This window comes from Lissotriton helveticus, chromosome 1_1 (genome assembly GCF_964261635.1).
Source record: "Lissotriton helveticus chromosome 1_1, aLisHel1.1, whole genome shotgun sequence".
Taxonomy (NCBI): domain Eukaryota; kingdom Metazoa; phylum Chordata; class Amphibia; order Caudata; family Salamandridae; genus Lissotriton; species Lissotriton helveticus.
The window spans coordinates 560932051-560947551 of NC_136057.1; the positions used below are offsets into that span (position 1 = coordinate 560932051).

General features: G+C 42.1%; 1 protein-coding gene across 3 annotated transcripts in view; it reads left to right on the forward strand.

Moving 5' to 3' along the window:
• AEBP2 (AE binding protein 2) overlaps positions 1-15501 on the forward strand; it is a 634726-nt gene that overhangs the window by 151545 nt on the left and 467680 nt on the right. For all 3 annotated transcript variants that reach the window (XM_078674048.1, XM_078674047.1, XM_078674049.1), the window contains exon 2: positions 2802-3009. In XM_078674048.1, the coding sequence (XP_078530174.1) occupies positions 2802-3009 (208 nt within the window). The remainder of the gene's footprint in view (positions 1-2801; positions 3010-15501) is intronic.

Genomic DNA, 15501 nt, shown 5'->3' on the forward strand with positions numbered 1-15501 from the left:
TTGCCACCTTCCTCGAGACAAACGGATCCCTCGACCCCTCGCTGTCCGGTTTCCGAGCCAACCACAGCACCGAGACCGCCCTCATCGCGGCCACCGACGACATCAGAACCCTGCTCGACAACGGGGAAACAGCTGCCCTCATCCTCCTGGACCTCTCCGCAGCGTTCGACACTGTCTGCCACCGCACCCTAGTGCAGCGCCTCAGCAACATCGGAATCCAAGAGAAGGCACTGGAGTGGATCATCTCGTTCCTCGCCGGAAGAACCCAGAGAGTCCGCCTCCCTCCGTTTCGATCCGAGGCCACCGAAGTCATCTGCGGCGTACCACAAGGATCATCACTCAGCCCCACCCTCTTCAACGTCTACATGAGACCTCTTGCAGCCATCGTACGCCAACCTAACCTCAACTCCTCCTACGCCGACGACACCCAACTGATCCTCTCCCTCACCAGAGACCCCGCCACCGCCAGAACTAGCCTACACGAAGGGATGAAAGACGTCACCGAGTGGATGAAGAACAGCCGCCTGAAACTGAACTCAGACAAGACGGAAGTCCTCATCCTGGGACCATCGCCCTCCGCCTGGGACGACTCCTGGTGGCCCCCCGCCCTGGGCACCACTACCAAGCCAACAGACCACGCATGCAACCTGGGCTTCATCCTGGACTCCTCCCTCTCGATGACCAGACAAGTCAACGCCGTCTCCTCATCGTGCTTCAACACCCTACGCTTGCTCCGCAAGATCTTTCGATGGATCCCGACCAAAACCAGGAAGACGGTCACCCAGGCACTCGTCACCAGCCGACTGGACTACGGAAACACCATCTACGCCGGAACCACAGCCAAGCTACAGAAAAGATTCCAACACATCCAGAACGCCTCCGCCCGACTCATCCTGGACATCCCCCGACGCAGCCACATCTCTGGCCACCTGAGAGACCTGCACGGGCTCCCCGTCAGCAAGAAGATCACGTTCAGGCTCCTTACCCACGCACACAAGTCTCTCCACGACCTGGGCCCCAAGTACCTCAACGACCGCCTGACCTTCTACACGCCCACCCGCCAGCTATGTTCTACAAGCCTCGCCCTCGCCGCCGTACCACGCATCCGAAGAGCCTCCTCCGGATGAAGATCCTTCTCCTACCTGGCAGCCAAGACATGGAACTCCCTCCCCATCCACCTTCGGCTGACACAGGACCATCTCGCCTTCAGGAGACAACTCCTGGCTGTTCGAGCAGTAGCGGACCCCTCCCCCAAGCGCCTTGAGACCCTTCCGGGTGAGTAGTGCGCTATACAAATGTTATGATTGATTGATTAAGTTCATTATAGATTCAAAATTATAATTGCAAATGTCATTAAGGGTGACCATTTGAAAGGAATATTTTACCCAGGCTGGGAGGAAGCAATAACAAGTAACTGAAAGTGCAGTAAACAAGACTGAAAGATGTAAGAGGCATAAGATGAGCAAAGTTAGGTAAAAGGAATTAAAGAAGAGGTAGTAACTGTTATAGAGTATCCTAAGAACGTGGTGATTAGACTTGCAGTTAGAGGGATACATTTCTCAAATGTATTTAAACAGCAGTGTAGGACCGTTCTTGAAGGTTTCAAAAGACGCGATGATACCGAAGAGTAAGATGGTTCCAAATTCTAGTTGTCCTTCCTGTTAAAGACTGAGTACTCCTTAAAATTCCTCCAGAGATTTTCAGCTTGTTCGCCAAATACACAAGAGTGCAGGTGTGCAAAACTTTGAGTAAACCAAGCCTTCCTTTTGAGTGATCTAGCTTCAGTGGGAAGAATTTGACAGGTATCTAAGACGCGACTGAGAAGGGCATTTTTTTGCTGCTAGCAAAACGCCAGCCCACTACATTCAGCACTGCCCACTGTGGTGTGAGATGCACATTTGCCAGCCAAATTAAGAGTTAATTGCCATGAAGTATTTTAGACAGAACAAGATATCAACAATGCCCTTTCCGGTGATCTTCTCCAGGAGAGGCAGTTGTATGTTGTCATTTGACTATACACCATTTTATTTTAATCAGTGCTGACATACTTTAGGAGAGAGGCAATTTCGGGCTGATTTTGAACACATGAAAGTGTTATGTACAAGAGATGCATTCACAATGTTCAGTAGTGAAATGACTGCTTCTTTCAATATCATCTTCAAGATATGGTAGAATGATGTCTTTGTAAAATGTTGTTTTCCAGTGAGTCGGGTAATGTGAGGCAATGTAGACATTTGGATGAGTTTCTTTGCTAAATTGTCATTTTGGTAACCAGAGCAAGGGTGGTGTCATCAATATGATGGATCTTGCAGGTTGTCCTTTAAGGTGAAGGCACTATATATAATCTTATAGTCGATACATAATCTACTTGTTTATTTATATTGCTCTCATTCTGCTTTATAGTGCCAAAGGCATTCAGAACCTTCTCGCCATGATTTTGAAGATACTTTTATTTCAGATTCTGGTGTATCATGGTTGTAATTTCTTGAAGACTTCGTAAAAATTTATTTGCTTTTGGCGTTAATTAGCTGAGGTGTTTGTTAGCTGGGATGGCCCAAATTCTATTCAAGATAATTGCTTGCACTTTAATTGGTTATTTGGCTTGCACATTGGTAAATTAGCATTTTATCAAAATATATATTTTATCTTACGAGAACGTTGTTTGTCTTTTATTTTTTATAGTTTCATTGTTTCTGATGAATTAGCAGCAATTGACATTACTATACACATTTGTTTAACTTTATTCTATAGTTTGGATGCTGTCGAAGTAATAACAGGCAACTCTTCTTTTATTTCCACAGCATAAGCAGTACTTTAATGGATGTAGACAGCACCATTTCCAGTGGCCGTTCAACTCCAGCAATGATGAATGGCCAAGGAAGCATAACTTCGGCATCAAAAAATATATCCTACAACTGCTGTTGGGACCTGTGCCAGATCTGCTTCAACTCCAGCCCTGATCTTGCAGATCACATTCGTTCAATACATGTGGATGGACAGCGAGGAGGGGTACGTTTTTATATATATTTTTAAAAGCATGTTTATTAGCAGAAATATTACTTCATTCCGTATACACCTGTGGTGATCTGAAGTTTGTATGCAAGTTCATTGACAAACGATTTCATGGAATACCATTACTAAAAAACCATATCACGTAATCTGTTTAATGGACATTTTCAGAAGGAATGGCATTCACCAATTCATAGAATGTCTTTTTGTTTGAAATTGGCTTTTACATGCTTACTTTTCAAGGTGTAAATGCAATGTGTGAACGTCTTATTTTCAGAAATAGTATTGTTTCAGGTTTTTATTTTTAGTGCTTTATTGCGGGGAAACCTCATACCAGAGTAGTATCTTTTCCATTGTCAAATAGCTACTTTGGATGCTTGGATGGGTGCTGACCCTCACCACCCCTAAACACCATCCATCCTCACCTATCGCAATCCCAAATCACCATCCATCCCTACCCCCAAAATACCTCTCATCATGCCTAAACGACACATCCCTGAAGTCTTAAACATTTCTACCCCTAATCTCCACCCATCCCAGAAACCTAAAAACCCCTCACTACACCTAAATTGCACCCATCCATGAACCTTAAAAGATCTTTCTACCCTTTCGCCCCACCATTTCTGAAGCCTAAAAACCCCTCACTGCCTCTAAACTCCACCCATTCCTGAATCCTAAAAACTCCTTTCCACACCTAAACGCCACCCATCCCTTAAAATTGCTCACCACCACCTAACTCCACCCATTCCTTAATCTTAGAAAAAAACACACATGCTTTAAACTTCACCCATCCATGACCCCCTAAAAACCTCTCACCATCCTTAAACTCCACCCATCCCTGAACCCATAACATCCTCTCTCCACCCTAAACTCCACCCAGTGCTGAAACCTAAAAACGCTTTACCATCCCTAACTTCTGCCTACTGATCCTTAAAAACATGCACCAGCTTAACACTCCACCGATCTCTGAACCCTTAAAACACCTCACCACCCATAAACTCCACACAGCCTTGAACCCTAAAAACTCCTTACTTATCCCTAAATTCCACCTATTTCTGGACCCTAAAAATGCCTTTATATGCTTGATCTCCACCCATTCCTGGCCCCTAAAGGCCCCCCTCATCAACCCTAAATATTGCACAATCCCTGAACCCAAAAGCACTTAACTAGTCCTGAAATCCTCCCAAGTTTATTGTAATTGCAAGTGTGTAGTGACTGGTCCTGTTACCGGGTTATGGATCCTGAAGATTATTCCATGCTCTGAACTCGCAGAGGGTTAGGGGCCCTTTCCTGTGGGGAAATATGTTAGGCCGAGCCACAGTCTCTTAAGTCGACTTGGTCCGGTCGGTCAGTCTAGAGAGCAGATTGTCAGATTTTATACCCTGGTGTTTTTATGTAGAGTTCAATATTATTCGTGTTGGCAGGCGATGCACTGCTACCTAAATTATTACTTTGTGTTGATGGGAAAGAGACGGTGACTAATTTTAACTTGCCATGTAATATAGCTAATCGTAAATCTGTGGTTTTGAAAGGAAGCATATATTTATGTAATGGAGACTGAGTAGACTGCATTAAAGGTACATGCAACTCTTGTTTGATCTATGAATATTAGAGTTAGAATGTCGTGGGCAAAACAAAAGGGAGGTTTGGGGGAGCTCAATGTAAGTGAAAGAAGGACATTCCAGTGTTAGACAACTCCTAAGTAGTCTGAGATTTGTGTCTGGGATGAAGTAATGGGAGGAAAATAGGATGTTTACATATTGTCACCATAGGAATGGAAGAATCTACTGATTACTTGGCATGTACAGAAATGTGGTTTAAACCCAGGAAGGAAGAGTAAGATCAAATTCAGGTAGTATTAGGTGCTACTTTTAGAAGTTATATTTGATACCAGGTAGGGTGATTGCCCACACTGAATCAGTAAGGTGGTCAAGGTGCATACAGATGGCCTGTGAGACATGGGTGATGATTGGATGGAAAGGAGTGTTCAGTTATCAGTTTGTTGAGTGAAATATGACTGTTGCAGGTTTGAAACATTGTAGGCATGTGCCAGAGAGGATGGTATGGTTGCGTTTCGGAGCGAATCAGAATAATACTCTCGGAGATGGGGAGCATAGGCTTGATTTTAAGAGTTGTTGAAAGATGCAGGGCTGAAGGCAGGCTTAAATATGTCATGCTGCCTTTGCTATGCCCTGGAAGTGATGAATGGAGCCACATATAAGCGCTACCTATGTACGCACATTTCAGTTTTTCTTTCTGCTTCTTCATACTCTGATACATAGCTTGCTCCTGCTGTTTTCTCATTGGTTGATGAGTTTTCTTCTCTCCAGTTTTTCTAAATATACGGTTCAAGGTGAACCCCACTGGAGTTTAATCCTTCTCTGGTCGTTTGCAAGCAAATCTCTGTGACAGACCTGCACAAGGTATACTTGTAGAGTTCAATATTATTCGTGTTGGCAGGCGATGCACTGCTACCTAAATTATTACTTTGTGTTGATGGGAAAGAGACGATGACTAATTTTAACTTGCCATGTAATATAGCTAATCGTAAATCTGTGGTTTTGAAAGGAAGCATATATTTATGTAATGGAGACTGAGTAGACTGCATTAAAGGTACATGCAACTCTTGTTTGATCTATGAATATTAGAGTTAGAATGTCGTGGGCAAAACAAAAGGGAGGTTTTGGGGAGCTCAATGTAAGTGAAAGAAGGACATTCCAGTGTTAGACAACTCCTAAGTAGTCTGAGATTTGTGTCTGGGATGAAGTAATGGGAGGAAAATAGGATGTTTACATATTGTCACCATAGGAATGGAAGAATCTACTGATTACTTGGCATGTACAGAAATGTGGTTTAAACCCAGGAAGGAAGAGTAAGATCAAATTCAAGTAGTATTAGGTGCTACTTTTAGAAGTTATATTTGATACCAGGTAGGGTGATTGCCCACACTGAATCAGTAAGGTGGTCAAGGTGCATACAGATGGCCTGTGAGACATGGGTGATGATTGGATGGAAAGGAGTGTTCAGTTATCAGTTTGTTGAGTGAAATATGACTGTTGCAGGTTTGAAACATTGTACGCATGTGCCAGAGAGGATGGTATGGTTGCGTTTCGGAGCGAATCAGAATAATACTCTCGGAGATGGGGAGCATAGGCTTGATTTTAAGAGTTGTTGAAAGATGCAGGGCTGAAGGCAGGCTTAAATATGTCATGCTGCCTTTGCTATGCCCTGGAAGTGATGAATGGAGCCACATATAAGCGCTACCTATGTACGCACATTTCAGTTTTTCTTTCTGCTTCTTCATACTCTGATACATAGCTTGCTCCTGCTGTTTTCTCATTGGTTGATGAGTTTTCTTCTCTCCAGTTTTTCTAAATATATGGTTCAAGGTGAACCCCACTGGAGTTTAATCCTTCTCTGGTCGTTTGCAAGCAAATCTCTGTGACAGACCTGCACAAGGTATACTTCTTGTGTTTGGGCTCAGGGCACGACTCCATGTCGTGTGAAGTGTGCCTTCATGAATACAAAAACGATGTGGGGAATGTGAAACATAGGTGTACATTGGCGAACACCGTAAGAAGTAATGCAAGTCCTACTAGAAGTTGAGTACAGAAACCTACTCCTGCTTTCTGGCACTTTGTACTACAGGTCCTCGTCGTAGTCTGTCTTCCTATAAGTTGAAGTGGATGCACAAGAAGGCTAAGTGGGATTTGTACCAGTCATGCCAACTATTGCTAGAAAAGTTGCAAGGATGTCAGGGTGAATAAATTACGCAGCTGATTTGGGCCGTCAGTGACATTGCAACCTATTGCGCCCTTTACAGAGACCATGTTAAACATTTTTTAGACTCTTCAGGCTCCCTCTGGCGCATGTTGAGGCTTTAAGGATCCAGAAGACCTCCAGCTGGGTTACTGTCTGTGGATCTTTTCTCAGCACTATCTGTGCCTCCAGAACCCACCTTGGGTTCTGCATTGTCTTCGGTTTCGACTTCCACTCCAGCACTGAAGTCCACGTCGATCTCTTACACTTCAATGTTGCCCCCAATGGTGCTGGAGGAGGCCTCCATACCAAGGTTCTTTTCAACTCTGAGCCAAACTCGCCTCAGCATCTACCAAAGTTGCATCTCAAATTCGCCAAAATGCACCTGGTCCCTCTACAACCTGAATCAGATAGAACAGTGTGTTTAATAAGGCGTCACCCTCCAGCGATGAAACACCGTTTTGGTTCTGAGATGACAGTGGATATGATGTTAATGATTTACCTCCACACTTTAGGACGGCCTTTACAGGTCAGTGGGTTGGATGCTTTCCTGGATACTAGGTTTGTTTCCCTCCCTCCCTCCGCACAACTCAGGCCATTCATGGAGGATAATGCCTCCTTCGCTGTGGTAATACGATGCAAAGATATAGACTTACAACTTCCTTCTGTGGTGTAATGTAGTTCCTATATTCCCAATAGGCTCTGCGCATTGGAATAATATATTCAGCAGTGTCGACCTAGGACTGAGGTCGACTAGTTCTCTACTGACTATATTAAACTTAATTTTTTGCCAGCTAGCTCAGAGGTCACTAGAAACTTTCTCGAATAAACGAGGAGGAGTTTAACCTCCCTGGATAGACAAGAAGGGATTAGCTTCTGACAGCCATATAACTTGACAACTTTGCTCCCTCAGAATAAGAGTGTATCTCTAGAGTCGTGTGAAAACAATAGACAGCTATTTCACTCAGTCAAGTGTGCATACTTAGTTTCACCAGAGTGCAGAGAAAAGAGAGACTGGCGTTTTCAATAAAAGGTTGTTATTTATTGAGCAGTCTTCTTTCTCATACAAGAGAAATGAATTGCCACAATTGCAATACTCATAGTAAAGTAAAGTGCGTACAGTAAAAGGAGGATTAAGAAATAATACTGTAAAAGCATTGATATGGTTTCTTAGCCATAAGATACTTTAAAATCGATAAAATATATACATACTGATATACATTGACTAACGTACTCAACTGGTGCTTCTAAATACGCCTACCCCGGTGTACCTGACCTAAGCCTATTATGTGGGAAGGAGTAAGTAAGTAGCAGTTTAAGTTAAGTTTGTTTTTGCCAAGAATCTGAATCAAGAATTCTCTTCAAGGGTTTAGTCAGCTCGGTACCTGGGTATTAGAAAGCAGGAGGTCTTGTATCTCTCTCTCAGGACTCGATATCCCAGTAACCCGCGAAGGTATCTGAAAACACCGGAGCTAAATTTCTCGGCAGGAGAAAAGACAGCGTCTCTCTCAGTGCGTCAAAAGGGAGGGGCAGCGTCCGTGGGCTCTCGCGTCAGCTGGGCTCTCGGGCAAGTAGATAGCTGCTCTGCTCCAAAACCACCACCGTGTTTGCTTAAGGCAACGTTGGTATATTTATACCTGAAAGGTGCCGGGTTTGACGTAAGGTTGGACATAAGACGTCAATAAAGATGTCACTAAGAACTGGCCGTTCTTACAGTGCTTTACAGGAGTTCTAGGACGAAATCAAAACAAAAGCAAGGGGGATTTCCCATGTTGCTGGAGGTTTGGTTTGTTTAGAGAACTCGTTGTGCTTTCTAGGAGTCTGGGGAAGTAGCCTTGCTTAATGTGACAGCATGTGCTACGACTGAATATGGATATGATTACTATGCCGTTATAGGGATATTATTGATTATAACCGAACAAGGGCATAAAAATAGTAATATTGAGTTAGGCTACTGGATAAAAACACAATACCCACTCCACTATCTAATGTCCATCATTATTAAAACTAAGCAATAGTAAACATTTAAAGGTGCATGTGTATTCCAACCCACCCCAAAAATACATTTTTTTTTTGTATTTGAAATGGTGTATGCGAAATACACGAAAATTATATTGGTACTGTACGCTTTTCAAGCAGTGTAATCATTCAGTTAAAACGATGCATATATATGATTAGCTGAACGATTTGCGAAATTTACACATGAACTGGCTCTTAAAACAGAAAAGAAGGTCTAGACCATTCCATCACATATAAATACAGTCGCTAGAGGCTGAGGTAATATATTGCTTCTAGAGTTCCTAAAAATAGAAGCTCTGTTCTCTAAGAATAGTTCTACTTTAAGCAGAGTACAAGTGCCAGGAAAAAGGTAAATATTTTGGAATCGAAGAAAAAAATAATTTTGCTTTCAGTGGGAGAAAATAGTTCCAAATATTTTCAGTAGCTTTTGTTTATCAAAGCTGAAGGCCGAATTCAGAGTTCAGGGAACGCTGTGTGCTTGTTTGCTTAAAAGTTATTCTTTTTGTTCAGGGGAGAACATCATTTCAGACAGACTCGCAAAAAAGTTGTCTACGGCTTCAGGTGAAAGTTCGATCAAGTTCGAAAATGCCGCAACTGAGCAGTCTCGAGCATGATTGCTATCGTCGATGTCAGGATCAGCAATGCTCACAGAAGGTCGTACCTGGGTGATGTTGCTCTCCTCTCGTACTTCACTACCACCTAATCATAGTGGCAAAGTCTCAACGAATGCCGTCATCAGGATGGGTAACCGCTGGGGACAACACGATGCATGAGCCGTTACAGGACTTAGCAAAGTATCTGTATCTAATGGTACTGCTGATGGTAGTGTAAGACAAACGTCCAACACGCATTCTTCTCCGCATAGCATACATCGAAGCACAGGTAAGATGCAATTCTGCCAGATGGGTCTGAATGAAAGAAACCAGGTCATATTCAGATCTCTAAGCCGGGATAATCCAAGGACTTAAGTTATGCGGTCCCGATAGCGTATAGCCAGGATTGTTTCTTCCATCGTTGCTGGAGTCTTGTCCGCGATTTGGCTTGCCATATCGAAGCAGAAGTATCAAAAATAAAATGCCTGCTACGAGTCCCAACAGAAGTGGTAGGCCGCCAAAGACAGAATGGACAAAATTAGGAAAAATGCCCAGAACTGTTTCGAAGGGTGTTAACAGTCCCAAAAAAATTCTTAAATATATGTGGGATACCACTGGTATCTGACATATTTAGAATTTGGCTTAGCATTTCTACGAAATGCACAGGGCAATTTGTTGATAAAAGGGTATGTATCTCTGCCGTTGTCCTTGCAACTTGCAGATCATATGTTTCTTTTGATGACGTCAAGGGCACCGTTGTCTGTAAAAGGACAGACTTTATTCTGCTTAAAGTATCAATTCGAATAGAAGAGATATTCAAAGAAGGCCAAATTTTTGCCTCCATGTCTGGAGTGCTGTTTGGATACAATACTTGCATACAGCAAGTGACCATGGTGCTCACGCTTACAAGATAAGCTTTCCCTGGCACCATGCCACAACAGCTGTGGTCCACTATTAGAATATAACTCCCGTTAGAAAGCAGTCTAAAGAATGGCTCTATTCGTGCTGCAGGTGTGCCATGCTGGTGTCATGAAAGGTTATTTGAAGTCCCCTCACAGGCCCCATGCAGGTCAATACCTAGTATACCGCTTAGTGATTGTTTACAATTTTTTCCCCTAAGAAATACATTCTGTTTCTTTTCACTATAACGTGTGTGTGTAAGGTAATTTCCATGATGACTTAATGTACCCTTTACCCAATCTTTCATACTGGCCCGCTGGTATATACTCTTGACAGTATTTAAATTGGAAAGTTGTTGTCGGAATTGTGATTATTCCATGTATTATCCATTCAATGACAGGTCTTTCTGACATTGTCAATGGTAATCTCTCAAGTTTTTCAATGCTCAGAATCGTATAGTCTGCTCCTTTTTGTGCTAAACTGATTTGTGTATCAGTAAGGTTAAAGATAGAGAATAATGATGTTGTGTTGATTAAACGCCAGGGCACGTAGCCTGAACGCAGATTTTGCAACGTCCAGCCAAGCTGTACAATAGAACGCAATTGGGACTGACCGTGTTGTAACATTAGTAAGTCTTGCTCTATTATATCAATAGCAGATGATACAATACTGTCCAGTGAATATATTCTGGAGGACAGAGTCATTAACCCATTGTCCACAACAGAAAGTGATTTTTCCAAATTGATACGATCAATTTCTCGTATTTTTTCTGCTGTTTTAATTTGCATCACTTTCCAAGCTTCGTTGTAAGTAGCGTATATACCGGCCGCTATGAAACGTTTTTGACGCTGTTTGCGCGGCCCCATTATGAAATCACGCAAGTCAGCACCGTCTTTAAGTAAAGTCAAGTGTTGCTTAATTTCTGCCAGTGTGGATTTATGTAACTATTCGAGGCAGAGTTTTCCTACACTGTATGTTGTAACTATCCCTGGATGTTGTCTCTGGGAGTATCTAGGGTGTGGCCTGGTCAACTTGAAACCCTGTATTTTGTTCAGGAATCTATTTTGACAGTTATTTGTGTCTGTGGGCCAGATCAACCATTTTTTCCAATCAGGATGTGTTCTGTTTTGGTTAAAAATATGGGATACGTCTATCTCAACATCTGTAGTACTATTACTGTCAGGTGTTGGCTTTGGAATAGACGGTTTGTTTAAGTCTTTAATTTTGGCTAGGCCAAGACAGGTTGTCTGTTGAATGGTGTCATTCAAGAATATAATTTGTTCTGGGGTCATGCAGGCTCTAAATAATGCTTCTAAACCTTGGACCTGCCATTCTTTTGTACCCCAGATGGTTTTTGTTTCAATGTTATATTTCCAAAAATCGAAACCAAATGTAGTCCATTTTTCAATAAATATTTCCGAATAGATCAATTTAGTGTTTGTCAGCATTGTTTTCATCCCTGTCTTATTTAACAGTTTGAAATAAAAAGTTTCTGCTTCACTTGTGTTAAACCCTGAGAAGTAGGGGAATTTCTCGTAAAATGTCTTCGAACTACCTTTTGGTGGAGTTGCACAATGTTCCCATTGATTATAATTAAAAACATTTCTAGGTTGTGCTGATTTATGCAAATAATGGTGTGCAAAGTGATTGTAGCAGTACATTTCTTCATAATTAGATGAACCCTGTAAGAAATCATGTTCTGTAAATTTTGCTGAAATAACCAAATCTGACATCATATTATTAATACTTTCAAAGTCCCAATCATCAGAGAATGTACTTGGTTTTACAAAGTCACTTAATGAAATCTTTAACTGATGTGGATATTTCAAGAGCTCAACCGGTCCATAGATTTCGTAATCCGTTTTGTCCCCAGCTACCCCACCGGGTATTGGATTGGCTGTGACATTTACTGATGACAGTTCTCTTTTCTCGATGTGAGATGACTTGTGTGGCTTTAGGACCAAGTTGATGTTCTGACTTGCTGTGTCCGTTGTACTGTATTTTCCCTCAATAAATCTTCCTAAACAAAGAACCATGATGAGCCAAAGCAGGAGGAAAAGTACACCTAACACAATCCAAAATTCAATCCATGGAGAAATCAGATAGGTTTCTTTGAGTTGATGAATGAGTTCTGTTACTTTGTCTTTAAAAGTTCTTGTTGTTGGCTGTTCTTCAGGCTCGCTTGGATCCTCAGAAAAGTCATTGAAATTGATGAAGTAGCCTGATGCAGTTCTGTCAATTGTTGGAATCGATTTTTATTTGCTTTTGGAATTTTCTTTGTTTCATTAGCATAGTCTGAGGCTACATCGTTGTAGACTGGTGTTTTTTGACGAACTGTTTCAATTTGGGTTTCCAGAGGCACAAGTTCCATGGCATTGTTGCATAGTCCTTTTTTATTCACTGCAGGTTAATCAAGTGTGATTAGTCTCTCAGTTTGAACCTCTTCTATTGTAGCAAGTTTCGGTGTTCTGCTACATCTTGGGAGTCCACTGGGCCTACTACTTATTATTGGCCACATGATTGTGGTTTTACCAGGTCGATGGATACAACTCGGTTCTCCTTTTTACCAGCAAGGGGCGGCAGTACAACTGATCTTGTTCCGCTGACAGCTAAGACGGGTACTGCTTTTCTGTAATAAGGCCCAAATTCCTTCTTCACCGCGATCTTCTCTCTGACCAGATCCCCAATTTTTGGAATCCAGACAGGCCTTGCTGGGACAGGTGGTTTATCTTCAGTAGCTGTTGGCTGCTGTTTTAACTTTACGTTGCTCAGGCCTTTTCTTGTTTCATTTAAGTCCTGTAAAATAACCAAACGATCTTTGATATCAAAGCATTTTTCTTCTACCACTGAAGTCTGACTATCTAAGTCCTGAATATGCATTCTAGTCCCGAACAATAGTTCATACGGACTTAAACCTTTCAGAGAATTTCTTGGCAGATTATTAAGACTACGTTGGACACTTGTTAAATGTTGGACCCACCCATCACCCGAACCTAATACCCTCGCCGTTATAGATTGCTTTATGTCCCGGTTTTTTCTTTCCACAATCCCATTTCCCTCAGGATGGAAGGGACAAGAGTACCGCAATGCAATGCCCATGCTGGTAATGGCCTCCTTATAAGCTTGAGAGCTAAAAGCAGGTCCCGGGTCAGAATGTAGCATGCCAATTGCGCATGTCCCGATATAGACTCGCAAATCTTTTATAACAGTTCTGGCGTCAGCCGAGCGCTGGTGTCTACATTTTAAGTGAATCTAGTCTTAAACATAAATAGGACGCATTTTTCCTGCTGGATTTTTTTTTATAGATTGCCTTATGCTATCTATACGAAGAGCCATGGCAATACTCCGGCTGGTTCGCCACTGCGATCTCTGTTGCAGTTTGGAGAGTTTATTGCAAATTTGTGTTGTTGCAGGCTCATCCCCGGCCACCAATATTCTGGTTGTAATTCTTTCAGAGATTCATTAATCTTTTGGTGCCTTAGACCCAATCCCATATGTGCTTCTTGAATCAAGAAGATTCTCCTGTTCGTGTTTGGAATCACTCTATCTCCCACTCCAGGGATTCGAGCAAAAGGAACGGAGTTTGCATAGATTATGTATGTATAATTGAGTGGATAGTTCAGAGGTAATGCTGCACAGTTGCCTTGTAAAGACATTTTTACCGCCAGCATGGTTTCTCCGTCTATGTATTTTTCTGAACGCTTTTTTGTGGCTACGGAAGCCGGATTAGTTGCTTCCGCTGTGGCTGTGTTAGCCAATTAATTCCCTGCAGCGTGAACGCCATCACGCTGATGACTCAGTGTATGTATCACGTGAGTCTTTTGTAGTTCCTTCTGCAAAGGAACTACTTGTTCCCAAAGCGTTTTATGCTTGATTGTGCCACCTTTTGCATCTTTGAAACCGTTTTGAACCCACTTCTGCAAGTCATTATTGTAAGATTTGACGCCGTAATGCGAATCACACACTATTAGTGCGGGGAATTCGCGATCCGCAATATCGAGCGCCATCTTTAAAGCTAGCAGTTCAGTTCGTTGATCCGAACTATCTTTTACAGATTGAGTCATAGTTACCAATGGTCTCAATTTTCCTTTGTGCCACCGGCATTTAACAACCGCGCATGCAGCACTGTAATTGTGTTTACCCCCAACTGTGGGTTGTGCTGATCCGTCTGTATATATTACACAGGCGTAAAGTTGTAGAGGCAGAATCTCGATTGGCAGAGGATATTCTAATTCATATTTTATATTCTTTAATTTTTTCATTTCCGGGTCAAAGTAGTATTTTACGTCTTCTGCAGCAAGAGAATTTTCCCATTCGATCCATTTTGGATCTAATGCCACGTTAGTCAAATTGCGTGGGCTTGTTAATGCCTCAAAGGCAGATTCTGCTGTTAAAACAGTTGTCCTTTTGCCTTGTGCTTGGGCTCTTACTTTTGCTACAGCAGTTTGAACCGCATTTACAATGTTTTCTGTAATACTGAATGTTTTTTCAGCTTGTGTGTACGAGTGTGATTTGTAAGCTATTGGTACCTTTTCTCCCTCATTAGAGGTCAGGTACGTGAATCCGCATCTTCCTGGGATGACTCGGATTACAAGGTTGCGTGTGTTATCGCTAGTTTGCAATTTTGTTTTAGCTAACATGTCTGCTTGCAATGATCTCAAAATTTCTGTGTGTTTTTGAGTCCAATTGATTGGTTTGAAATCAGGTTTTATTAATTCATAGAGAGGTTTAACCCTCTCTGCATAATTTAGAATGTATGTTCTTCCGAAATTCAGGAAACCTAGTATTGATTGTAAGTTCTTCAGTGTTTTTGGTGCTTGGAGGACAGCGCATTTCTCTAAGAAATTGTCCGCTAGGCTTTTGCCTTCACTTGATAATTCATATCCTAAAAACAGGAGTGTTAGATGGGCAATTCGTGACTTTTTAAAGTTGAATTTGTAACCCTCTGCTGCAAACCCAAGTATTAAGGTGTTCACTCTTTTCAAGTGAGTGTCCAAGTCATCATCTGTGAGATAGATGTCATCGACATAAGATAATGCCTCATCATCATATATTTGTAGTAACTCTGTTACTCTTGCTGAGAATAATCCTGGGCTATTCTTGAATCCCTGTGGGAGTCGACAGAAAATTACTGCGACCCCCATTATTGAGAAAGCGGTCAAATACCTGCTTTCAGGTGCTATGTTTTGACAAAAGAAACCATTAGAGATGTCTAATGTTG